Consider the following 25,475-nt stretch of genomic DNA (forward strand, 5'->3'; position numbering starts at 1 on the left):
TCCCGGTCAAATTTGCGACAAGTTTCAACCTTCAACCAGTTTTATTTAAGTGATCTAAAATATTCCTAATATAAAAAAAAACAATAAATTATAGTTATTATAGCAATATTGCTTGAAAAAGGATATGTTCAAGGATTCAAAGATTCTCTTACCATGGATGGCTCTGTAGCATGCCCAGTATGCAACCGAGAATTCAGAAAGGACCAAATCGAAGATCATGTTAACAAATGTTTGTTTCTCAATACACAGCCTGAGAAAAGTGTTACAAAAAGAACAGGTTCATTTTTTAACAGCGTTTCTCCCAAAGAAAAGCGAATAAAAACAGAGAACAGTTTAAACAATAATGCACAAAAGTATAAGGAGGTAAGTTTAAAATTTTGTAAAGTAATATTTTTACTTTTTACGTGCTCTAAATCAATTGAACTATGTACTTATTTATTTCTAGCCTCAGTCTTCAAATTCTACTTTAAACAGTAATGGCAAAGAAGAAAATGCAGACAAGAGTGTCCCATTAGCTGAGCAAATGAGGCCTCTAAGTTTGGATGATATTGTCGGACACAAAGCAGCATTTGGTGCTGGCACTATGCTGCGGTCTATGTTAGAACAAAACAAAATACCTAATATGATTTTATGGGGACCCCCAGGCTGTGGTAAGGTAAATATCTTAACATAATATTTTATTCCTTGTTATGTTGATTAATAATACAATGCTTTTGTAATAATTTTATTTCAGACATCAATGGCTAATGTGATTGCACAAATCTGTAAAAAGCAGAAGAATATGCGCTTTGTGAAGATGTCTGCTACAATGTCTGGTATCAATGATGTCAAAGAAGTTGTAAAAATTGCTAAAAACGAAGCCCAGTTTAAGAGACAAACTGTCCTATTCATGGACGAAATTCATAGGTAATAAGCATTTTTTTATGTGTTGAACCAGAGTTTGATGGAAAAAGTTTGGACTGAAGTTCTAGTTAGATCTTGTTAGAATTTAGGATTGCTTTTGTTTTGATAGTGTTTATAAAAACTACAGTTGTTTTGATTTCAGACAGGCTTTCATTAATTAAATAAAAAGATGTTAATAGCATGATTGCCTTTTTCACCGACTTCAAAAAAGGAGGAGGTTCTCAATTCGACTGAATGTTTTTTTTTTTTTTTTTTTGTATGTATGTTACTCGATATCTCCGAGAATCGTGGACCGATTTTCAAAATTTTTTTTTTGATAGAACCGGTATAACCTCGAGATGGTCCCATTGGCACCAAGTCAGGGTCTGATGATGGGATCCTGGAGAAATCGAGGGAACTCTTCAAATGTTATAGGCACATGTAATGTTTTTAGTCTATTTTTCAAAGGTACACCAGTATTTACGTCTGATGGTAATAATTTTATGTGGCTGAGCTGATGATGGAAGGTCAACTCCTCAATGGTTAAGAGTTAAAGGATAATTCTTTCACTACTGTACATGTATTCGGACTGATACATATAATATCACTAGGAACCACTAAAAATCAACAAATTAATAAACTTTTTAACAAAAAATAAAACCGCCTTCAAAAATAAGCGCGTTACAAAACACGGAGAAACTAAAAAGCAAAAAATAATAAACCTTTCAATTCAGATTTCTTATCGTATTGCAATAAGCTAAACATCCAAATTATAAACAAATCAATTATTTTTGGAGTCGGTACCAGCCTGTGTATGGTTGGGTGGGGCAAACAGGCAATAGCAAGGCGACGAACAGTTCTGGTACCGACTACAAAAATAATTGATTTGTTTATAATTTGGATGTTTAGCTTATTGCAATACGATAAGAAATCTGAATTGAAAGGTTTATTATTTTTGGCTTTTTAGTTTCTCCGTGTTTTGTAACGCGCTTATTTTTTTACCTATTTTTTATATTAAGCTGTATTACTGTTGTTTCCTAATTTTCCAAACAATTTCACAATAGCAGTTTGGTAGCTTATTGACCTAAAGCTTAGGTAATATTTTGTACACATAAATTTGAGTACCCTTTGCTATTGTAATATTCAAAAATCTTGAATTGATTTACAGATTTAATAAGCTTCAGCAAGACAGTTTTCTGCCTCATGTGGAAAACGGAACTATAATTCTCATCGGTGCAACCACTGAAAACCCTTCATTCAGTTTGAACAATGCCCTGCTCAGTCGATGTAAAGTTGTGGTCATGGAAAAACTGACTGTTGAAGATGTGATGTTGATTTTAGAGAGAGCAGTGGCAAAAAATAAAGAGGCAGTTCTGGTGGACACAGAAAACAAGTTTGAATGTCCTACAGATGGTGATATACCTAGGTAAATAAGGTTATAATTATAACTCGGTTTTAATACTCCTTTGAAGCCAAGATAACATTGTCACATGATAAAATCACCTAAACTACACACAACAAATATTCTAGCCTTTTAGCTGTAATGCATCAAAATAATTTTAAAAATCTAAGTTTTCAAATAAATTTAAAAGACATCATTTATATTTAGAGGTAGAAATTTTTCTTCCCCCTCGGTTTGAGAAGTTTCCACATGGAAATTTCTCAAATACGAAACTCTCTGACAATATACAGATAGACAATGTAAAACATGATTCAGGTGTCTAGTGGAGCGCGCGTCTCTCCGCTGGCTCGCCGAGGTGAGCGACGGCGACGCGCGCGTGGCGCTGGGCGCGCTGGAGCTGGCGCTCACGGCGCGCGCCGGCGCCGTCCGCCTGCACGAGACCGGACCCGCGCTGCTCACGCTCGACGACATCAAAGATGGTATCAAGGTCGAGTAACATTTGTTGTAACAAAAAGATTGAAGACAGGTGCGTCTTAAGGGACCAGGGTGTCCACTTTCTGGAAAGTCAGGGAAAGTCAGGGAAAAGTCAGGGAAGCTCATAGTGGTCATGGAAAGTCAGGGAAAGTCAGGGAAATGATTTGGAGGTCAGGGAAAAACTTGACACCAAGAAAAAAAATCAAAAAGTATTGAAAAAATAATATGATTTCTTGGGTTGGCCACATCCATGACAGCAAAGATGGATTCCGGGATTTCCGGGTAGTGATTTTAAGGCCACTTAAAATTGTCTCTTTAGACTTTTCATGACAATTATAGTACCTGGCCTCCATCCCAGTGATTGCTAACGAATATCTCGTTATCTTCATGCTCTAGCTGACCTTAATTTATCCGGCCCAAAATCGTAGATGTGGAAAAATCCACATTTTTTTTACATTGCCCTACCCACATATTCCAAAATGGCGAAGGGGTTCGGGAATAAATTCAGTTATTGTGATTCAGATTAACTAGAAAGTTGCACCACAATGTCACCATGTACAACATTCATAAGTCAGGTGCTTCTGTTAGGGCGATGTGAAAACGACAACGACAAAGTTACGTCGCTGTCCAAGTATCTATCCGACAATTCAAAGCGGAGTTCCTCATAAAGCTAATGGCGCAAAACGTCACATAGAGGCGCAATTTGTATAAGTCAAAGGAGCATAGGAGGATAATAAGCGTGACGATGAGAGAACTTCAAACACTTGGAAACCTAAAGGCATCATGTAGTGGCAAAACACCTAAATGGGCATCCCGACGCTGACAACAAAGAAAAAATTTCGCGCTCGCTTCGCTCGCGTTTACTATTATTCATTTCATAAATTTAAATTCCCTTTATTTTTCGTGAAAGTTTCGTGAATTTTTTATGAAATTTAAAATTTTTTTGGAATCATTCCGCAACTTGCACATAACTACTCTGCTCTGATAGACTAGGTACTCCATTTTGTTTCCTATGTTATGTACATAATAATTAGTTAATTACTACCAGTCCCAGGGACGTAAAAAAGGGGAAAAAAATTCGCGAGATATTTTTTTCTAGTGTAGGATATCTAAGGGCGCCGAAACCCAAACTCGCTCTACCATGATGCACGGGCCGGCACTGGTATAGCCAAAAGTAAATGGCGATAACTACCAACTACAGATTTCGTTTACGTTAGTTTTATAAAACCAGAAATTAAAGTTTAATAGTTAACCTTAGGTACAAAAGTATGAACTGCCTTGCAAATTTTAATATTTCGTACTTTAGAAAACAAACATTTTCCGGAAAAAAAATTGGATTGGCAGACGGACAGACAGACGCACGAGTGATCCTTAAAAATTTTAGGTTTTTTTTTTAAAGACAGAAAAAAAAAACGTTTTTTTGCAACCCTAAGCAAAAGCGGTAAAAATTGAAAATTTGGTCAGGGAAATTTTCTTAAATGGTCATGGAAAGTCAGGGAAAAGTCAGGAAATTTTTTTTGGGTTTAGTAGTGGACACCCTGAGGGACTATCCACACACAGGCGACGCATGTCTTAAGACGCGGAACGGACGCCAGCGCCGCGCCGCCTGAGTGTAATTTAAAAAACGTCTCCTCAGGAATAGTCTTGTATAGGAAGGACGTAAGACGCGCGTCAACTGACGCGCCCCAAGACCTTGAGGCATGCGCCGCGTCACTGGGGTTTTTTGTCTTCCGTCCTTCCTATACAAAATGTACTGAGGAGACGTTTTTTAAATTACACTCAGGCGGCGCGGCGCTGGCGTCCGTTCCGCGTCTTACGACGTACGTCGCCTGAGTGCGGGTTGCCACTAAGATTTTTCGTACCATCGCCATCTTTATTTTTTAGAATACGGTATACCTACATTACCTACTATAATTTTGTTTGAATTGCATCTAGGCCTTATAATTATCTGTATAAAAAATAGGAAACTTATCATTCCACCCACATTTTTCCTTTAAATCCAAGAACCTTAAGTATTATTTACATATCGTCACTACTTTTAAAAAAACTTTTATCTTCGTCTGTCAATGAAAAGAAAATTGTAGTAAGTATGTATGGAATGCATATAGACTTACTGCGTTTTAACTTTGAGGAGCAGCGTGAGATACGAGATTTTTTCAAAGTAGTGACCATATATTTTATGTATTATTTGATGTAAGTATGTGTGGTAGTTACTATTAATAAGGATTGTTATTTCAGTAATTAATTTTTAGATTTTCTTTTTTTGTTATTTGGTTTCCAATGCGCCGCCCGCAATCTTCTCTGCATTACCTTTGGCTGACTGGTAGAGAATGCCTCATGGCATTAAGTTCGTCTTTTGTACATTAAGTTTGTCTTTTGTGCAATAAAGTTTAACCCCCTTATAAACGTTCACTAAAGTTATCAAGCCGATAAAGTTAGTTTGTGCCTTTCCGACGTATTGGTGTAATAGAAAGGGACAAACGAACTTTATCGGCTTGATAACTATAGTGAACGTTTATGAATAAAGGTGGTAAATAAATAAACCTTATATAACTCGACATGTTTCCATGTCCGCAGCGTTCGCACATGCTGTACGACCACCACGGCGAAGAGCACTACAACACGATCTCCGCGATACACAAGTCCATCCGCGCGGGCGACGACAACGCCGCGCTTTACTGGACGACGCGGGCGCTGCACGGCGGCGAGGACCCGCTGTACATCGCGCGGAGGCTCGTCAGGGCCGCCTGCGAAGACATCGGTGGGTACAGGACACTGTGCTGGAAGCATGTTCTTTGTAGTTTACGTGCGAGTAATAATCACGCAACACATTACTTATTAGCATCGTCTTCAGATGGGTACGGGTCACTGCAAACATGATCTCCGCCATATATCCACTCGACAAGACAAGTGCATCCCGCTTGATGGTAAGCAGTCTCCGCAGCCTATGGCGTAGTAACAGTCCACACCCTCGTTGACCACTGGCATCATTACACAGTCACATACTGACCAAAGATTACAGTTCCGTTTCCTTTTTCAGGTTTGGCTGATCACACCGCTATAGTGGAAGCCGTGTCGTGCCTGCAAGGCTGCCAGCACGTGGGCATGCCGGAGGCGGACGTGCTGCTGGCGCAGTGCGCGGTGCGGCTGGCGCGCGCGCCCAAGAGCAGGGAGGTGTACGTCGCCATGCAGCGCTGCCAGCGCTCTCTCAAGGAAGCCAAGGGACCGCTGCCACCCATACCTCTGCACTTGCGGAATCCGACGACGAAACTTATGAAAGACATAGGTTCGTCCTCATTGTTAGTTTAGTAAACACAAAGTACCTATATCAAGATAAGCCGCTTCTTACGGCATTTAACTAATAGGCATGTCCACATTTTCAGGGTATAATTAACTATTTATGTGACGTTTTCAAGAAATAAGGCCGATATTTTCTCGCAACTTTATAAAAAATTGCGAGAAAATGTCGTCTGTTCGAGTTCATAGGGGAAGCGAGGTCCTTTTGTTTGAGATCGTCACTTATTTGGATAGATTTTTGAACAATAGGTAGGTACAAAGAGCTTGAGAAGTAATAATAAAATAATTATTTGAATTTTGACCAGACCCAAAACAAAATAAATGTCAAGCCAAAATATTCTTGTAATAATGCCATAATACATAAGAATCATGACTCATCCCTAAATCGAATTCCACAACTTTACTGTTTTCTAGTAAGTTTATTTTTTGTGTAAATGCATGAAGCGTTTGGTGTAACTATACTTTTCATTACGCCAACGTGTAAAGGCTTTGGTTCTTCAAAAACAGATGACTTTGAGATGAGGTAGTAGTTTTTTCACTTCACTTCACTTTTTAGTCTATGGCTACCGCGCAGTTAAGCACAATTCTGCCAAAAACGAGTATCGAGCTTCACACGGCATGAGGATATAAAATAAACATAGAGCAAAAAGATAAACTGGGTAATACCTGCAGAACAATATAAGAAAATGACAAACAAAAATTACTTATTCTAAACAAACATTCTTTTGATTATTATATTATTATATTGGGTTGGTAAGAAAGTAATGAGCGAATCATAACCAATATTGTAATTTTTATTTAATTTATTATTTTAATCATTTATCAAAAATATAACGGCCTTCGTTATCTACTACTTGTCTCCATCGTTCTGGTAAAGAATGAATAGCATCGGCGAAGAAGTTCTTAGGTTTAGATAAAAAAACTCAGCTATGTACTGTCGTAGATGGGCTTGATCATCGAACTTTTTTTCATTCAAGGCATTGCTTAGCGATCTGAACAATGCGTAATCCGTAGGTGCCAAGTCTGGAGAGTACGGTGGATGAGGTATCACTTTCCAACCTAGCTCCAATAGCTTTAGCCGAGTCACTTTTGCAATGTGTGGGCGAGCATTGTCGTGTAAGAAAAATACTTTAGCATGCTGTGGACGATTCTGACAGATTTTTTGGTTTAAATTTTCAAGCTGATTACAGTATACTGATGCGGTAACAGTCATTCCACTTGGTAGGAGTTCCCAGTGAATAATACCATGAATATCCCACCAAACGGACAGCATAACTTTTTTCGAGTGAGGCTCTGTTTTTGGTGCCTCTATTCCTTTTTCGTTTGGAGCTAGCCACTGACGTTTGCGTGTGTGATTTATATATAAGACCCATTTTTCATCTCCATTGATAAGATGGTCCAACCAGTTGAATGTGCGGCGAAAAGACAGAAGTTGTATGCAGATATCGGCACGGTGGTTTAGTTGATCTCTATCAAGTTCGTGCGGTATCCAAACACTGTATTTGTAGTTTTTTCCCAACTCGTGTAAATGTGTTTCTATGGTGACATGAGAGCAGCCTAACTCGGTAGCAAGAGTACGACTCGTTAGCCTCGGATCTCCTTCAATTAAGGTTTTTAATTTGGCTACATCAATCTTCACCGGTCGACCAGACTTAGGTTGATCTGATAATGAAAAGTCGCCACTACGAAACCGCTGGAATCATCGTTTCGCCGTGGCCTCAGACTAGGGAATGCAAACCGGTTAACCGGTTAACCGAAAAACCGGTTAACCGAGACTTTTTGGTCTCGGTTAAAAACCGGTTTTCATAGTCTCTAACCGGTTAATAACCGAAACTATATTTATATCCCAAAATGACAAAATTAGGCACAAAATAAGGTCAAAAGTACGTGATTCTTTAATATTTAGTAATCATAAAGATATATTTATTATGTTTCGTCAAATTACGAACCTAAACTAAGTTTCATTGTATAACTCGTAGTTATTTTGGTTTTATAATCTACCTACACGTGAAGATTAAAAGGACGCCCGAGTTCAGTAAATATTTAAATTAGGCCTCTAAGAATATTACCTATTCCATTTATATTTCACACACTACCATATATTTGTATGATTTGGTGGTTTAAATAAAACTTAATCCCTTTTTTCTTATATCACCCCACCCTGCCTTCATTCGTCGCGTTTTTAAAAAGACAGAAGGAGGGATGCAATTGCAAACTATTGCAAACTTGTAAAGCAACAGTTTTGACATAGGCCACAGGATGCGGGACAACTTCTTTTGTTTTCATTGACTACCTGGTTTTGACCCGTAGCAATGCTAAATTAGTTCAGTGAGAGATAAACAGTTGTGTCGTCAACTTGTGATTTGTGGATAATAACACGTGTGGATAACGAGGGGACGGATTTCTTTAAAGAAAAAGTAAGTATTTTTAAGTATAAATAAAAAATCTTTTTTAATTCAATAATTTACAGTTAAGTGAGTTAAGCTAAACATTAAGTTTAATGCTTATCTTAGTTAGAAACTATAGGTATATGCACGTAAATATTATGTTCTTGTAAGCAAATGGATATTATTTAATCATGTTATTGTCGTTAAGTATTAATTATAACACAATCGACTATTTACTTAATTATTTAAATTTTATTAAAACTTTTGTTGTTACATAAGTAAGTGTCAAGGTAGAGATTATCTTAAGAGTTAAATGTTATGTATCAATGAATAACTAACTACCTATCAGGTTATTTAAAATCAAGTGAAACTCTTATATTCATGTAAGTTAATTTACCTATTTTCTTACAGGTCCGGTCTGGATCTGAATCGAATGTGTCGGTACTATCGATCGAGCAATGGAATTTAAAGAATTCAGAAAAAGAGGACACGAGATAGCTGGTGTGTGGTTGCATTTTTTGAAAGCTGCAGACAGCAAATCTGCTAAGTGTAAAAAGTGTCACAAGATCTTGAAAGCTGAAGGCGGGAGTACTTCAAGCCTGAGAAGTCACTTACGTACTGCACATGGTGTAACACTTGGAAGTGGTACTACAGAACAGACTGATGACCAACCCGAGGCGCCGCTACAAGCCAAAAAAATCAAAATAAATGATTATTTTAAAAGCGACCAATCCATGGAAATGATTGTGTCAAGGATGGTGTGTTTGGATGGACTAACATTCCGAGTTTTCGCGAATTCTGTTGACCTCCGTCGTTTGTTTTTAAAGAGTGGGCATAAACTGCCGTCGTCAGCGAACACTATAAGAAGCATTGTCATGCAGAGAAGTGAAAATGTTAAGCAAATGACAACCCAAGCACTCAACCAACTGAAATTAAGAGGGCTTTTATTTTCTATAACTATGGACGAATGGACGTCTTCAGCTAATAAACGATACATAAATGTAAACATTCATTCGCCCGCTATTGAGAACTCGAAAGGCTTTTACAACATTGGACTGATAAGGATTGTTGGATCGGCTACATCAACAAGATGTGCAGAACTTCTAAATGAACGATTACAACTGTTTGGATTAGATATAGAAGACATAGTTGGTTTATCTTCAGACGCAGCGAGTGTGATGAAAAAAATGGGTCGAGCTATGCCCGTATATCACCAACTGTGTTACGCTCACGGACTTCAACTAGCAATACTGGATGTTTTATATAAAAATCAACCTGTGATGTGCCCCGATAACGAAAATGGCTCAGAAACTGAACTTTCTGAAATCGACCAAGACGATGAAAATAACTGCGACGATGAACAAGGATTTATATTCGAAACAAATCTAACACCAGTACCAATATCCAATTTGGAATGTAAATCTGTAATTGACAAGGTTAGAAAAGTATGCAAGTTGTTTCGCAAGTCGCCGACCAAGAACGATGTCGCTCTACAAAAATATGTTCGTCAAACCTTCGATAAAGAATTGAATCTAATTCTGGATTGTAAAACGCGTTGGAGTTCACTTGCATCCATGCTGGAGCGATTTTTAAAGCTGTATAGCTGTGTACAAATGGCACTATATGATTTAAAATCAGACATATCTTTTACCACTGACGAAATAGAACTGATAAAGCACATACATGCTACTTTGGACATATTTAAGGCATCACTGGAAATGTTGTGTGAAACGAATGCAACACTACTCACTGCGGACTTCGTTATGAAGTTCACCTTAGAACAACTTAAAAAGACAACTGGTCCCTTGAGCACTGCATTCACAGCTGCATTAAGAAAAAGAATCAGTGAAAGGTACCTTATTGTTCAAGGAGTGCTTAAATATCTGGAGAATCCCGAAGACTTTTATAATGAAAAAGATATTGACAGCGTTTTTATACGACCTTCTCAAAACGATATAGTATCGATTTTAATGTCGTTGTTGAGTAAAAGTTCTAGCCGCTCTGCAGATAATCCTGAGCCCCCTCCAGAAGAGCCTCAAAGAGCAGAAAATACATCTATGCCATCTGCATCAGGATCATCAGGAACCTCGCCAATTTCTGTTAAAGAGTTATTACGAGAAGAATTTAAAAAGAAGTTCGTGAAAGAAAAGACGCCTCCTGGAGCTCTGCAAGAGCAATTGTGTCCTAACGTAATAAGAATTGAGATGGCACTGTATGAAAGTGGGGGAACCAGAGGAAGGAACTTGGAACTGGCCTATAATAAATTACTCTCTATCAAGCCTACAAGTGTTGAATGCGAGCGAACGTTCTCAACAGCAGGAAATTTATGCTCCAAATTGCGTTCGAGGATGAACGACGTGACATTAAACAATATAATTGTTCTACGAAGTCATTTCATTTCATTAGACAATTAACCATAAGTCTACTAAGTATAATGTTAACTAAGATTGTCTTACTATTTTGTTAAAATACATCATTTATTTTAAATACATGTTAGCACAACTGCAAAGCAATGTAAATCATACCTGCAATAATTATTCATAAAGATACTTTGATTATATATATTTTTTTGAATTGTTAATAATTAGCGTAGCCATTAAGTTTATTAAAGGAATAATTTAATATTTTATCCCTTTTTCAAAAACAATTGATTCTGAGAGAGAGAAGATAATTTAACTATGTGTGGCTGTGGGTTCTGTGACTGATTATTTACATGTTTCGAGATGATTTATACAATGTTAATTATTGACACTTGGATTTTTTTTATATTTAGAAGTTAATTATTATTTGTTGATTATTTAATTTTCATTAATGTTACCTTTCTTTTATGTGAATTGTTTATTAATAAAAAAATAATGATTAACAAAGCATTTTTATTTCAATGCCTTTTCTTCTTAAATTATCATGCAAATAAGTAACACCTAGGTGTTACGAATCTCTCTATATCAGAATTCTCAAAGGAAATAGTAAAAATATTGCTGGGTACAGTAAATAGTGATAAATACAGAAATTTACTAATTTAACCTAAAAACCGGTTAATAACCGGTTAACCGGTTTTACGTATTTCGGTTCGGTTATTAACCGGTTTTTTGTTTTAACCGGTTTTTGCATACCCTACCTCAGACACAACTTCAGGAGCAACACGCTGACATATATTACGCACTGCTTCGGCGGCTGAATGGTCAGACTGAAATTCATATAGTAAGCAATGTCTTACATGCACTTTTAATTCGTCCATTTTCTTCCTTATATTAGCTCGGCGACAGCTAGTGAATGACTGACGAGAAACTGTGCGACTCGCCCTTTATATACTTTCGACCATAGAAGATTCTAGAACTCTCTCAAAAATTTTATGTGGAATTCAATCGATCGCTCATTACTTTCTTACCAACCCAATAATTTAATACAAAAACAAACATTTATGTTCAACACTAAGTAAAAAAGGTGCCTTTTAAAGGACAATATTGTTTTTTGACATAAATTTACTTATAGCATACACCACTTTATTATTACTAGTTAGGTACAACAATGAAGACATATTAGTAGGTAAAGGTACATTAATATTTGGAAGGTAGGAATAAAGATCAGGAGATTTGTTATTTAGCGGACAATTAAAGAAAATATGATCAATATTACCAACTTCAGTACCACAGTCGCATATAGGAGAATCTTTCATTTTAAAACTATGTAATTGCTCGGACGAACAAACACGACCTAATCTGAGTCTAATAATAATGCTAGTGTGTCTTTTAGAAAGAGATCTATTTTTGAAAAACCATGGACGGGATGGGATAGATGGCTGAATTTCAGAAAAGAAGCATTTCTTAGCACGGGTCCATCGGGTAGCCCATTTTTTCTTCATGAACTCGAAGGGGATGTTCAGGATATCAGGCGAATATATTTTAAAAAAGGAGTCATCCCCATCAAGAACAGCTTCTTTGGCGGCTATGTCCGCCTTCTCATTACCTACTATGCCCGAGTGACTAGGGATCCAAACAAATACTATCTCTAAGCCAGCAGAATGGCATTCAAAAATTTTGTTTTTTAGTTGACAAATAAGATAGCTACGTGCGAAATTCTTGAAAGGGCGTAACATAATAGACTGAATTGCACTGAGACAGTCAGAAAAAATTACGCATTTTGGCAACTTATGGACAAAGATATATTCTAGAGCTTTTAAGAGGGCCAAGCATTCACCAGAAAATACTGACGCTTCAGGAGGAAGTTTAAATTTTGCTAAGATATCCGAGTTTGATATGAGAAAAGCTGCCCCTACACAACCCTGATCCGATAATTTAGATGCATCAGTAAAAAACCGGCCAAGAGCGTGTCGGGCCACGCTCAGTGTAGGGTTCCGTAGTTTTCCGTATTTTTCTCAAAAACTGCTGAACCTATCAAGTTCAAAACAATTTTCCTAGAAAGTCTTTATAAAGTTCTACTTTTGTGATTTTTTTCATATTTTTTAAACATATGGTTCAAAAGTTAGAGGGGGGGGGACGCACTTTTTTTTCCTTTAGGAGCGATTATTTCCGAAAATATACATATTATCAAAAAACGATCTTAGCAAACCCTTATTCATTTTTAAATACCTATCCAACAATATATCACACGTTAGGGTTGGAATGAAAAAAAAAATCAGCCCCATCTTTACATGTAGGGGGGGTACCCTAATAAAACATTTTTTTCCATTTTTTGTTTTTGCACTTTATCGGCGTGATTCATATACATATTGGTACCAAATTTCAGCTTTCTAGTGTTAACGGTTACTGAGATTATCCGCGGACGGACGGACGGACGGACGGACGGACGGACGGACGGACGGACGGACGGACGGACGGACGGACGGACGGACGGACGGACGGACGGACAGACAGACATGGCGAAACTATAAGGGTTCCTAGTTGACTACGGAACCCTAAAAAGAGCCGATGACCTGAATAGTATGAGTGAACAAACTTAGAGAAAGTCGAATTAGCAGAAGGAGACCCTTTATCTATGCCAATATTAGTTACGACTTTGGGTACATGCGTAAGAGCCTCGAAAGGAACAGAATAAATAGGTAGAGTAGAAGATTTCATAATAGGGGGTTTAAGAGCTGCTATTTTCACTAGACTATTAACCAAATTGGGTTGATCTTTATTACGCCAGTATGCTTTGCTTGACCCATATAATTGAAGAAGACGCAGTTTTGGAAGAAGAGGATGAGAAGATAGTGCAGAGATACCAAATAAAAAGCGGTCTGCAAGAAGTTGCCGTCTTAAATCCAACGGAGGATCCACACATTCAACCTGGATAGCTCTGTTTGGAGAAGGCTTCATGGCACCCGTAACAATTCTGAGAGCCCTCATTTGAATACGTTCTAGCACAGTGAGAGCTGATTTATTACAGGGTTCGAATATAAAAGTACCAAAATCTAAAAGGCTGCGGATTAAAGCGTTATATAACATTTTTTGGGAATATGGGTGGGCTTCCCACCAAGCACCTGATAGGGCCTTAAGAATGTTAATATTCCTTTCGCATTTTTTAGCTATATAAGAAAGATGAGAAGAGCCCACAAATCGCCGATCAAAGAACACTCCAAGAAATTTAACAGAATCTACTAAGGGGATAGGCTCCTCATTAAAAACAAAACGACAGGCTGGAGTAATCAGACTTCTAGAGAACACAATGGCCGAACTTTTAGCTGAAGATAAGGAGAGACCATGCATATTTAACCATGAACCCAATGATACTAAAGCCCCATTAACCATTTCCACAGCACGAAGTGGACTTTTATCTGAGCAGTAGAGGACTACATCATCTGCATATTGTAACAATCTGCAAGCCCAATTTACCGACTTATCAAGGTCAAACGAATAAATATTAAAAAGAATCGGGCTCAGGACTGAGCCCTGAGGTAGGCCTTTCCATGTGTGACGTACAGCCTTAACTTCACCCTGCCATCTCACGTTGATAATTCTGAACATCAGCAAATTACAAATAAAATTGACTACCTTAGGAGAGATATTCAGTTGGGACAATTTATCTCTAAGTACAGATAGAAGAACATTATCATACGCGGATGAGATGTCAAGAAAAACTGCAGCCATAGACTCACCCCTAGAGAATGTAACTGAATGTCAGTAGATAATATACTGTGACTATCAGTGATACTTTTTCCCTTCCTAAAACCAAACTGGAAACGAGGAAGAATACCTCGACTTTCAAAAAACCAATCCAGACGGTTTTTCAACAGATGCTCCATAATCTTACAAAGAGTGGACGAAAGGGCAATAGGGCGGTAAGATGAACCAAGATTGGAGTCCTTGCCGGGTTTAGGAATCGGGATGACAAATTGTTCCTTCCAGGAGTCGGGGATAAGTCCAGAGCTAAAGAAGGTGTTAATAAGATCTAAGTAATAAGAGACAGCCGTCATACTAGATCTGGTTAAAAAGGAATATGAGAGACCATCGGGGCCGGGAGAAGAATCAGAAAGGGAGTCCATGACAAGTTGTAATTCGGAAAGATGAAAAGGAGAAGATAAGAAGTCATCATAATTAGGGAGTTCAGTATTCTTAGATGGAAGTTCAGACCAGTTAGGCACATAAGGAGGAGCCAGTTTATCGGAAAATTCATACAGCCAAGAAGGACAGAAAAGGACGAGGGCGGAGACGACGAGGAGCAGGCATTTCTGAAAGATTTAATACTGCGCCATACAACTGAAGGATGAGTGGCTGGAGATAAAGATTCGCAGAACTTTGTCCAACCATCTCTTTTTTTCGAAAGCAGTATTTTTTTAGTTTTAGCTTGCACCCTTTTTAAGTTCAGATAATTTTCCATGGTCATCTCAGACGAGAAAGCCCTTTCTGCAGATTTTCTATCCTTAACCAGAGAGGTACACTTGGAATCCCACCAGGGAGGAGAAGGGCGACGATTAGAAGAAACATTCTTGAGGGGTATGGCCACTTCGGCTGAATCCAATAAAACCTGGCAAAAAAGGTTATAGCAATGTAGACAGTTGGATCGAGAGACAGGCGGCAAAGACTTCATTTTATTTTCTGTAAGAATAGAGAAAAGGGGCCAGTCAGCCATGGCTAACTTAAACTTTTGAAGAGGAGGGGGAGCCGAAGGAGGTTGGAAGCTAGAAGAATAAGTAATAAGCAAAGGAAAGTGGTCACTCCCAAAACTAAGAGGCAGAACATCCCAGGAAAGAAGAGAAGACAGGGAAGGTGAACAAATAGAGATGTCAACTGCTGAGGGATTCTGAGACGGAGCGGTGCGTCGAGTAGGACGACCATCGTTTAGAACACACAAATTAAACGAGTCCATAAACTGGAGCATTTTTCGACCTGATGCATTGGTGAGATGAGAACCCCAAAGAGAGTGGTGGCAATTGAAATCACCTAACATAAGATAAGGACCAGGGACATTATCTAAGAGAGACCAAAAGTGAGGAATATATACAGATATTACTGTAAAGTTGAAAATTTTACATGCAACGATATAAAGAGAAGGGTGAGATGGGATGTTAAAGAGGGAGAAGTCAATATCTTTCCGAATCAAAAGGGCACAGCCATCGTGACCTTTTGGATTATCCTGTCTTAGACATACATAATTTGGACAGTTAAAATGAGAATCAGGTTTTAACCAGGTTTCAGAAATAGCTAAACAGACAGGATTGTATTTCCGAATGACATACAGAAGATCAGTCTTGTTACGACTGATGCTCCTGGCCCCGTAGCCGAATGGCATTTCTCCGACGCCAAACGAAAGCGATACGCCGCTGGCTCTGTCGCGCCAATAAGCAAGCGCGATAGAGATAGATATCTACTAGCGCTTCGTTTCGTGAGCGATTGTGCCATTCGGCTAGCCACCCTGATGTTCCACTGGATAAAATTGACCGCCATTTTCATAAGGCCCACAGACAGGGCCACTGGAAAGGAAGGGAGATAAATCCTTTAAACTACTGGCAACGTTGGACGGTAGAGAGATAGCATTTTGCTGAAGAGTAGATACAAGAGACGAGATCACCAAATAGAGCGTAGGTAAAATATGGACCAAAGAAAACAGTTCAGTCGGCGCTGGTGCAACTGGAGAAGAAAATTGGCTACTAAATGGACCATTCCTAAACATAACCCCATTAGCAGGTTGAGGAGCATTGTAGTCTGCTACTAAGGCCCTGTGAGATTTCTCATCATACCCATGAGGGTTAGATGGGGCAGGAGTTTTTTTTTTAATTAAAACAGTTTTTTTATAAGACTTCGTTTGAGCAGCTTCATTGTACGGTCTGCGAGCTTTAGGAATCTTTCTATCCGCCTCCTGATAGGATAAACTTTCATCTCCCATTATTCTTTTTATCTGTTGTTGCCTGATGAATTCGGAACAAACCTTGTCCGTAGCACAATGTTTACCTAAGCAGTTAAGGCAGGATGGGACAGCCGAACAGGTACTGCCTTCATGAGGCTGAGCACATTTGGAACAACGAGGACGAGACCGGCATTGCGCCCGAACATGGCCGAAGCGACAGCACTTGAAACATTGCACAGTAGGGAAATAATATTGAACCACGTCCAATGCACAGCTGAATAAAAACCCTTTGTCCGGGAGAATTTGGCCGTCAAACGTCAGAACTACAGTTTCTGATGGGGCCCATTGAGTGGAATTGTCGGAAGGATTCCTTTTTTTAAAGTTTAATCGTCTCGCCTTTACAACCTTACCACAACCGAAAGGAGTGGAAATTAAATTTGGTAGGTCCTCGTTCGATAAGTCAGTCGGGATGTTACGTGCAATACCCGTTTTGGTGACGTGGTATGAAGAAATGAATTTCTTGCAATTATTAGTGGCCAATGAGCACGACAAAAACAGATTAGCCCCGGCAGCGGATAAAAATTCTACACTCAGCCTATTTCTTCCAATTTTTTTAATTCCACCATCCTTCAGGTTAGATATGCCATTTGTGTACAGAAATTGGCCAAATTTCACCGGATGCATGTAGGCACCGGAGTCCGCCTCCGAAGCCTCGCGAGCCACAAGCACGATGTATGGACCTTTATCTGAGTCATTGTATAGGTTTCTGGTCTGAAACTGAGGAACAGATCTGTCCGAAGATTTTTTTTCCGAGTTTTCTCTAATAGGCTCACTATCAGAAGAAATTGGGATGTTCGACTGAGCAACTATTTCAGAAGGCGGATGTTGGTCGGTACGAGGAATCTTACATGAATCGTCATGTTCGTCCGAGTTAGAAATGACAGTTTTCATATCCCTTTTTTTAGATCTATGGTCCTTGTTGGTGTGAGTAATGTTAGAAGAGGAGGATGATTTAATTATGTTACCTAACGAAACGATAGCCTGACTTTCTTCCACCTCCATATGACATGCCGGTGAAGGCGGGTTTACAATAATCCCAAGGATCCCTGGGTCAAACTGATCTGACTCCATTTTGGAGAGACGAAAGAAGAGGGCAACTGCCTCACATCCGAGAAGTTGCCGTCTTCTCCCGATAACTTAAATAACTACACTATTAACACTAAAACTAATATTATAATACAATACAATAATAACATAAAACAGACAAAAACAGGTATTACCCTTTAAAATGACCGCTTTTGGTCAAAAAATCCAAAATTTAGTTTTCCCGCGCGTGCACCACTCGAACGTCCGAAAAAAAAAACCAGTAGTTTTTTATTTGGACGTAATTACGCAGAAACGTTCCAATCCACATGAAATTGTCATTAAGTTTTAGACCTTGTATGAAAAACAAATCTTTCATTTCAATGACAATTTCAGATGGATTGGAACGTTTCTGCGTAACTACGTCCATTTACACACAAGAGTGCTAATTAATTTCATATATTCAACTAAACTTGATGATTTTTATGAAACATAAAATGGTTTGTAAATTGAAGGCTTCGATTTAGTTTATACATATATATTTTACAGTTAATATTTTCCTTGTGTTGGTGTGGTGAAAAATGTGTTGCGTTTCACTCGGGAGCAAATTTTGTTTACCTACCCTTTGCCTTGAAAGACTCAAGATTCCATTTTTAGAACAAAGCTCGCAGTTCAATATAATAATTTTTTGCTTGCTAAGGTGACACGTGTGGTTAAACAACTTTGCCCCCTCATAAACAAATATCTATTTTACAGGATACGGGAAGGGATATAACTTACGTCACAAAGACGAATCTGGCCTAACATATATGCCGGAAGGTATGGAGGATGTGGATTTCTTCCGTGACGACGAGAGTAGGGGTTAGCTTATAAATAGCAACTAAAATAAAAGTTACTTATTCCTAGAGTCAATGTTTTATTTGTGATAATCTCATTTTACATTCGCATGACATGGTAAAAATGTTCTATTTACAAGACAAGTAATATTACAAATTTATCTATAACATTGTACCTTTCGTAACATTGACGGCTTTGTTCTGCCACTGTATTCGATCTTAATTATATAAAAATAAAATACATAGTGTATTTCCCTGATAATGTTATAACTAGTGCGGTGCACATTGTGCAGGTTCACAATACATGCGGTATCACATCTTCAACAGTGAATAGTTACCCTTATCACAGGTGAGATGGTTACACATTCGTGCCGTCAAAAGCCGTAAAAATATAAAACAACTGTTTTTATCTTTGACTGTACACACATGAAGATTATCCTTAACTCCGACTGATGTAATCTATCTATTAACTCTAAAGCACGTACGCTAAATTTACCTAGTACATATTACTGAATAGTTATATATTAAGTAGATAGATAGTTTCAATACACCAACCAAAGTACGTAATCTTCATTCACAATGCATTAACGTTTTTATCACGCTGATAATTTTGATTTACATGTCTCATTCAGCTAGTAGCACTAGTCTTAAACCATTTCGCTCTTAAAAGTTAAAAGTACGAAAGCATTTAAAACCATTGCTTAATTCACAGCTTCTTATTATGATAAAAAAATACAAAGTCCATAACTGCCTTACTCACTTTTTTATTTGAATATTCACTAGTCTATGTTGTCTTGAAACTTATTACACACCAATAGAGGGTGTATTTTTAAGGGTCCCCCCACATCTAGCGTCTCGCGAGCGTCGCGTCGGGCCAACTGTAAGGAAAAAGACGCCGCGTCGACGCGGCGTTAGGCTTTGCCCATACAGTTGGCCCGACGCGACGCTAGATGTGGGGGGACCCTAAAATAGAAAATATTGAAAATCTAAGATATACATATGATAACAGATTGCAGAAGGTATATAATATTAAATTAACTAAGCCTATACTAAAATAATGTCGAAACTAATGTTTCTAAATAAAATAAATTAGAATCAGACTTCTAATTTGGATCCTTTTTATGAGGAACAATATTTCGATCTTTCGGGTCCAAAACGTTAGGAATACTACAAAACATCACACTTAATTTTTATGGTCAATAGTTCATAAAAGGGTACGTAAAAAACTGGAACGCTTGCAGGTCGATTCAAATGAAACCCTTTCAACTCATAGCCTTTGTTATGTTATGGACTTGGCGAGCTGCATTTGGGGTTGAAGCTACTGTTGAACAATGCATTACATGATTTACATGTACCTAGAAAACGTATTCAGGGCCGGCCATGTCGATCGCCCAGCGGAACTTGTCGCGCTGAGTCTTGTTGTAGATCTTCTCAATCGGCACGCCATGCTTCTTACACCTGTAATTAATTAATATTTTTAGTTAATGTGGTAATTGTATAGTTAGTTACACATACTCAAATCAATCAGATGAACTAAAATAACTCAAGCAATACAATACTCAATAGTTAAAACTTACCAAGCCACAGATATACGCGGATCGAGATAGTTGAGCTTAGAAGTTCCAAGTGCAATGGTTTTGTTTTCATCACGATCAGTTTCCTGAAGCTCTAGTTTCTTCAGTTGTTCCTTCAGACGTTCAAGAGCCTTCTTCTTCTTATCGTGGTTAATCCTCTCCTTGGCGGAGCCGCGCTTGGCGGCCTTGGCGGCGTCCCGGCATTCCTGCTCGGCCTCTTCCACTTGCTCACGCTTCACTTGGATCTTTTCTTTCAAGGCTTCCATTGATTTAGAGTGACCTATAATAGTACAAAAAAATTAAAATATCTGAACTGAGAAACCATAATATAGAAAAGATAAATTCATCTCTGCAATATGAGTGATATGTATGTAGTGTAAATGAAAAAATGCTAAGAATAGATTTTCATGTTGAATAATTACATACCTTTAGGCACAGCACGTTGATGGTTACACAACACGGCCACGGCTCGGTTGGCGCGGTTGTACGCTAAGATCTTCTCTGGTATCGACGCGTCACCATCGGTAAGCTCGTCTAATTGATTTTGTAGTGTTATAGATGCGTTGTAGGTACGGAACACTTTAGCAGTTAATCCAGGCATCAAATCTTTAAGGTGTTCGTTTAGGGTCTGCGTGTTGAGCCTGTCAAACAGGTCATCACTGTCTTTTTTGTTTTCCATGAATAGTTCGAGATTCTTAAACACCCGTTTCTCTACCGGCACCTCATTGTAGTACCTAATGGAATCTTTACCCAGGAAATCAAATATGACCACATGTTCTTTGCCATCTTTTTCCTTAAATAATTGAATATGTTCTACACGCAGTGAACAACAACCAACAGTATCAGCCTGGTCATCATCCTTTTCATTACCAGCTCTCAATGCGAGTCGATCAATGAAATAGAGTGCCACAGCTCTTTGACGGACACGCATTTCCTTTGCCTTCCAATCATTGCGATAAGTTTCTCTGATTTTATCAATACACTTATGCAACTTTCTTGCTGTTTCGTATTTTTGCCAATCTTTTTCACCTTTCAACTTTGAACTAGGATTCAACATAACATACTTTCCTTGCCCCTGCACATTTTCGGTCCATGATGCTAGCCATGTAACAGTGTTATCGTGCCTGACTTCTTTCCATTTATGACCTGCTGGTGGCTTGGGTATTTTACTGTCTTTAGAACAATTTATAAGCACATCTTCTGGCATAACTCGCCGCTTTAACATACCCATTTTCGGATGCTCTCCACGCCCTCTAAAAAGTCCTGGAGGTTCTATTCTGAAATTACCAATTTTTTCTTTATGCCCATCTATTATGCAAAATCCGTATTCTTTCTGAATTTCCTCATTTTTAGCCTTTAATGCTGCTTTCTCTTCCTTAGTGCGGTTTTTATTTTTTTCAGATAACATCTGGAAATAGGCTTGCATTTCTTTAAAATCACATCTGGAGAGATCCTTGATTAACTTTGTTTCCTCATGGGTCATCACTTTACGCCAATCGGCAAAGAAATTGTTGTTGAACACGGACTTGGTGGTGTAGTCGTGGTCCAACATCCGCGCGTAGAACCCGGCGACCTCTTCTGCGCTCTCGGACAGCCTGACCACTTTACCGTCATAGCGGAACTTGACATTTTCGGGCAAAGGCTCATATTCTGGAGCAAACAGTGGTCCCTTGTGTTCCAAAAACTTCCATTTAGTTCCGTCATCCTTCTTTTCTTCCTCCCACCTTGGTAAATGAAAGTGAGTTAATGTTAATAATTGAGCTTCACATAAATCAATAAAAAACACAACTTAACTACTAACAATAACTACACACTTTATTCTCCTACTCCTCAGTTGCCGCAAAACGATATGTTTCGGTTTATGCAATGTACACCGACAAAATGTAATTAAATTGATACCTATGTTAAAAAGCGTCATGTCTAAAGACATAACCTAAAAAGAGACTTGTCACATTGACATGGCACAGTGGCGCCATCTGGTAAAGAACTATAAAGATTATAGTTACTAACATATTACACAGATGGCCTGCTTAGGTACTGTTAAAGGTCAATAACATTTGGTCTAGTTTTTTTCGTTAATTACAGCAAAACGAAAAAGGAAATAGAAATTAAAAATTTAGACAGTCTATTTGAGACACCAATAGAGTCAAAATGCTACAGAAATTGTATCACCCACCTGAAATTGTACAATTGTTATGATACACTATTGTAATTTTATTAGATATTCGGTAAATTTAAGGTAAATCTCATTTTAATCCCTCGTATGCTTAGACACGGATCCGTGCGTGGGAATTTTAATCTATTGTTTTAAATGTCAAGCTCACTATTTCAATGATCAAAATTAACAGGCCACACACAAGGGGTTAGTTTCGTACCTATTTACCCTGGCCATCTTTATTTACCCCTTTTTACGGTATGTATTAGGTACGAGTAGAAACTGTTCTTGCAGCGTGATATATATATACATGGTAATTTACACAGTAGATGCCCCATTATGGAATGTTTTTATGAGTACCACTAAACGGAAGTTTTACGGATTTTGAAAAAAAACTACGATTTTACTAGCTATAACATGACATACGCAATTTTAGGTCATATAGTAAGGCGGCGGAATTGAAAAAAGTCGTCTAGTTTTGAAGTTGATGTGACTGGAGAGTATACTGCTGACAAGTGGTATCGTTGTGATCGGTAGACTTTACTGAGTACGAAATAATGACTTGTCACTTTCTCAGACTGTGGGGGGGTTAACTATGACGTCACAAAGATCGCGGTCCCGGGTTTAAATTTTTTGCCAATTTGTCTAGAACCCCTTATCCAATTTTGAAAAATGAGGTGTCGATTGAAAGCGTATAACATGCTGATTAAGATTTATTATATGTGAAGAGTATAGTTTTGTTAGTTATTTTTTAATTAATAATAATGCAAAAAATACTTTTTTTTTACTCTCTTTTTTGATTTTTGTGACTCAAAAAGGCAATGAAAACGGCCACTTAGCTAAAAAATATGTTATATAAATCATTTAACTACATTATTAAGCTATCTGTTGCTTTTTAAATTTCTACGATCGGATAATAAATAAGCAAACTACAACCACATACCTGTAGGCGGGGAGTACCGCTTGACACGCGTTCCCATTCATTCGGCGTCTACCAAATTACACCTCGCGCAAAATTCGTTTCAAGCAGATATACCTCTAATCTTATTCATCGTAACCTATCAATATTGGTATCATTTGAAAGTACAATTAAAGTACTTTAAGAAACAATGTCAATCATTTTCATAAAATCAAAAATCGCCAGTCTGCGGTGGTTACAAAGGAAAAAAGTGGGTATGCAATTTGACTGGTTTCCTAGGTTTGATACCCTAGACGAGTTTAAAAGGGGAGGTAAAGGTGACATATGGGTTGTTCTCTGGCCTAAAAGCTATACAGAGGGTCAGGGGAGAAAAAAACTAGGGTTTAAGTTTAGTTTTAAGTTATTTTTTCTTTTATTTGTTGATTTTATTGTGTTTAATTTTTTTGTAATTTTATCAAGGATACACATTGGTTTCTTTTGCTGAAAATTCCCTTTTTTATGAGAAATGTTATGAATTTCATGGCATTTTCCGATAGAGACTAAAATTAACTTTCAAATAAGGCCACATAGTCATACTGATACATAGTCATACCCTTAATATTATATAAGTAAAAGTATGACTATGTGGCCTACTGATACATAGTCATACCCTTAATATTATATAAGTAAAAGTATGACTATGTGGCCTTATTTGAAAGTTAACACTTTCGCTACCAAGAACCCGACTGTCGGGCACACCGCTCGTAGAAGCGTAGCCGATTACATGGGTTTCCCCGTATGTAGCGAAAATGTCGTAGCGCCGCGTAGAGCCCGGTTTCGAAAGTGTTAATTTTAGTCTCTATCGGAAAAAGCCATAAAATTCATAACATTTCTCATAAAAAAGGCACCTTTTAGCAAAAGAAACCAACGTGTATCCTTGATAAAATTACAAAAAAATTTAACACAATAAAATCAACAAATAAAGGAAAAAATAACTTAAAACTAAACTTAAACCCTAGTTTTTTCTCCCCTGACCCTCTGTGTAGCTTTTAGGCCAGAGAAAAACCCATATGTCACCTTTACCTCCCCTTTTAAACTCGTCTAGGGTATCAAACCTAGGAAACCAGTCAAATTGCATACCCACTTTTTTCCTTTGTAACCACCACAGACTGGCGATTATTGATTTAAAAAAAATGATTGACATTGTTTTTTAAAGTACTTTAATTGTGCTTTCAAATGATATCAATATTGATAGGTTACGATGAATAAGATTAGAGGTATATCTGCTTGAAACGAATTTTGCGCGAGGTGTAATTTGGTAGACGCCGAATGTATGGGAACGCGTGTCAAGCGGTACTCCCCGCCTACAGGTATGTGGTTGTAGTTTGCTCATTTATTATCCGATCGTAGAAATTCAAAAAGCAACAGATAGCTTAATAATGTAGTTAAATGATTTATATAACATATTTTTTAGCTAAGTGGCCGTTTTCATTGCCTTTTTGAGTCACAAAAATCAAAAAAGAGAGTAAAAAAAACGTATTTTTTGCATTATTGTTAATTAAAAAATAACTAACAAAACTATACTTTTCACATATAATAAATCTTAATCAGCATGTTATACGCTTTCAATCGACACCTCATTTTTCAAAATTGGATAAGGGGTTCTAGACAAATTGGCAAAAAATTTAAACCCGGGACCGCGATCTTTGTGACGTCATAGTTAACCCCCCCACAGTCTGAGAAAGTGACAAGTCATTATTTCGTACTCAGTAAAGTCTACCGATCACAACGATACCACTTGTCAGCAGTATACTCTCCAGTCACATCAACTTTTCCCGAGACCCTCTCGCCGCTCTACTAATAAGAATTTTAACTTTGTCGAGAGTCGACGGCCAACACTCCAAAGGCTAATATCATGACCATGGTAACGTGCGAGTTGTCGTCAAAGTTATATCACCCTAATTACGTACCATTTCCAGACTTCTCCTTCCTCTTCTTGCTTCTTCTTCCGCTTGGTGGGGCTTGCACTATCTTCAGGCTCAGCTTTGACTTTAACTGGCTTTGCCTTTGCTTTCTTTTTGAGTTTTGGTTCATCATCTGACATCTCTTCATCATACCCAGATTCTGTTTAGAAAAAATAAACATCATTTTGTTACAAAGTTGTCATTTTGTAATTATACACATACATAATCAATTAGTGA

The 25,475-nt window shown here is 37.9% G+C and overlaps 3 protein-coding genes across 5 annotated transcripts in view; 1 reads left to right on the forward strand and 2 right to left on the reverse strand.

The window, feature by feature from the left end:
* Positions 1–18,718, forward strand: LOC125226894 (ATPase WRNIP1-like). 2 transcript variants are annotated; one of them, XM_048131060.1, is made up of 8 exons: positions 1–363; positions 452–655; positions 734–906; positions 2,051–2,308; positions 2,600–2,771; positions 5,336–5,519; positions 5,799–6,044; positions 18,568–18,718. In XM_048131060.1, the coding sequence occupies exons 1-8, from the start codon at positions 154–156 to the stop codon at positions 18,675–18,677; spliced, it is 1,557 nt and encodes a 518-aa protein (XP_047987017.1). In that variant the 5' UTR covers positions 1–153; the 3' UTR covers positions 18,678–18,718. The 2 variants fall into 2 exon arrangements, with proteins under 2 accessions (XP_047987017.1, XP_047987016.1); XM_048131059.1 differs by having other exon boundaries at positions 2–363; positions 446–655.
* Positions 15,883–17,921, reverse strand: LOC125226892. The gene is made up of 2 exons (XM_048131058.1): positions 16,296–17,921; positions 15,883–16,149 (listed from the first exon to the last, which is right to left on the reverse strand). Exons 1-2 carry the CDS (start codon positions 17,857–17,859, stop codon positions 16,136–16,138), a joined length of 1,578 nt encoding a protein of 525 aa, XP_047987015.1. The 5' UTR covers positions 17,860–17,921; the 3' UTR covers positions 15,883–16,135.
* LOC125226891 (DNA topoisomerase 1) overlaps positions 18,711–25,475 on the reverse strand; it is a 9,605-nt gene continuing 2,840 nt past the window's right edge. Inside the window, exons 7-10 of one of the 2 annotated variants that reach the window (XM_048131056.1) lie at positions 25,245–25,398; positions 20,648–21,945; positions 20,225–20,501; positions 18,711–20,105 (exon numbers count right to left, since the gene is read on the reverse strand). In XM_048131056.1, coding sequence (XP_047987013.1) covers positions 20,003–20,105; positions 20,225–20,501; positions 20,648–21,945; positions 25,245–25,398 — 1,832 coding nt within the window. In that variant the 3' untranslated portion in view covers positions 18,711–20,002. Of the gene's footprint in view, positions 20,106–20,224; positions 20,502–20,647; positions 21,946–22,035; positions 22,164–25,244; positions 25,399–25,475 lie in introns of those variants that run through there. The other variant, XM_048131057.1, reaches the window with a different exon arrangement.

This window comes from Leguminivora glycinivorella, chromosome 6, assembly GCF_023078275.1.
Source record: "Leguminivora glycinivorella isolate SPB_JAAS2020 chromosome 6, LegGlyc_1.1, whole genome shotgun sequence".
NCBI classification, from domain to species: Eukaryota; Metazoa; Arthropoda; class Insecta; order Lepidoptera; family Tortricidae; genus Leguminivora; species Leguminivora glycinivorella.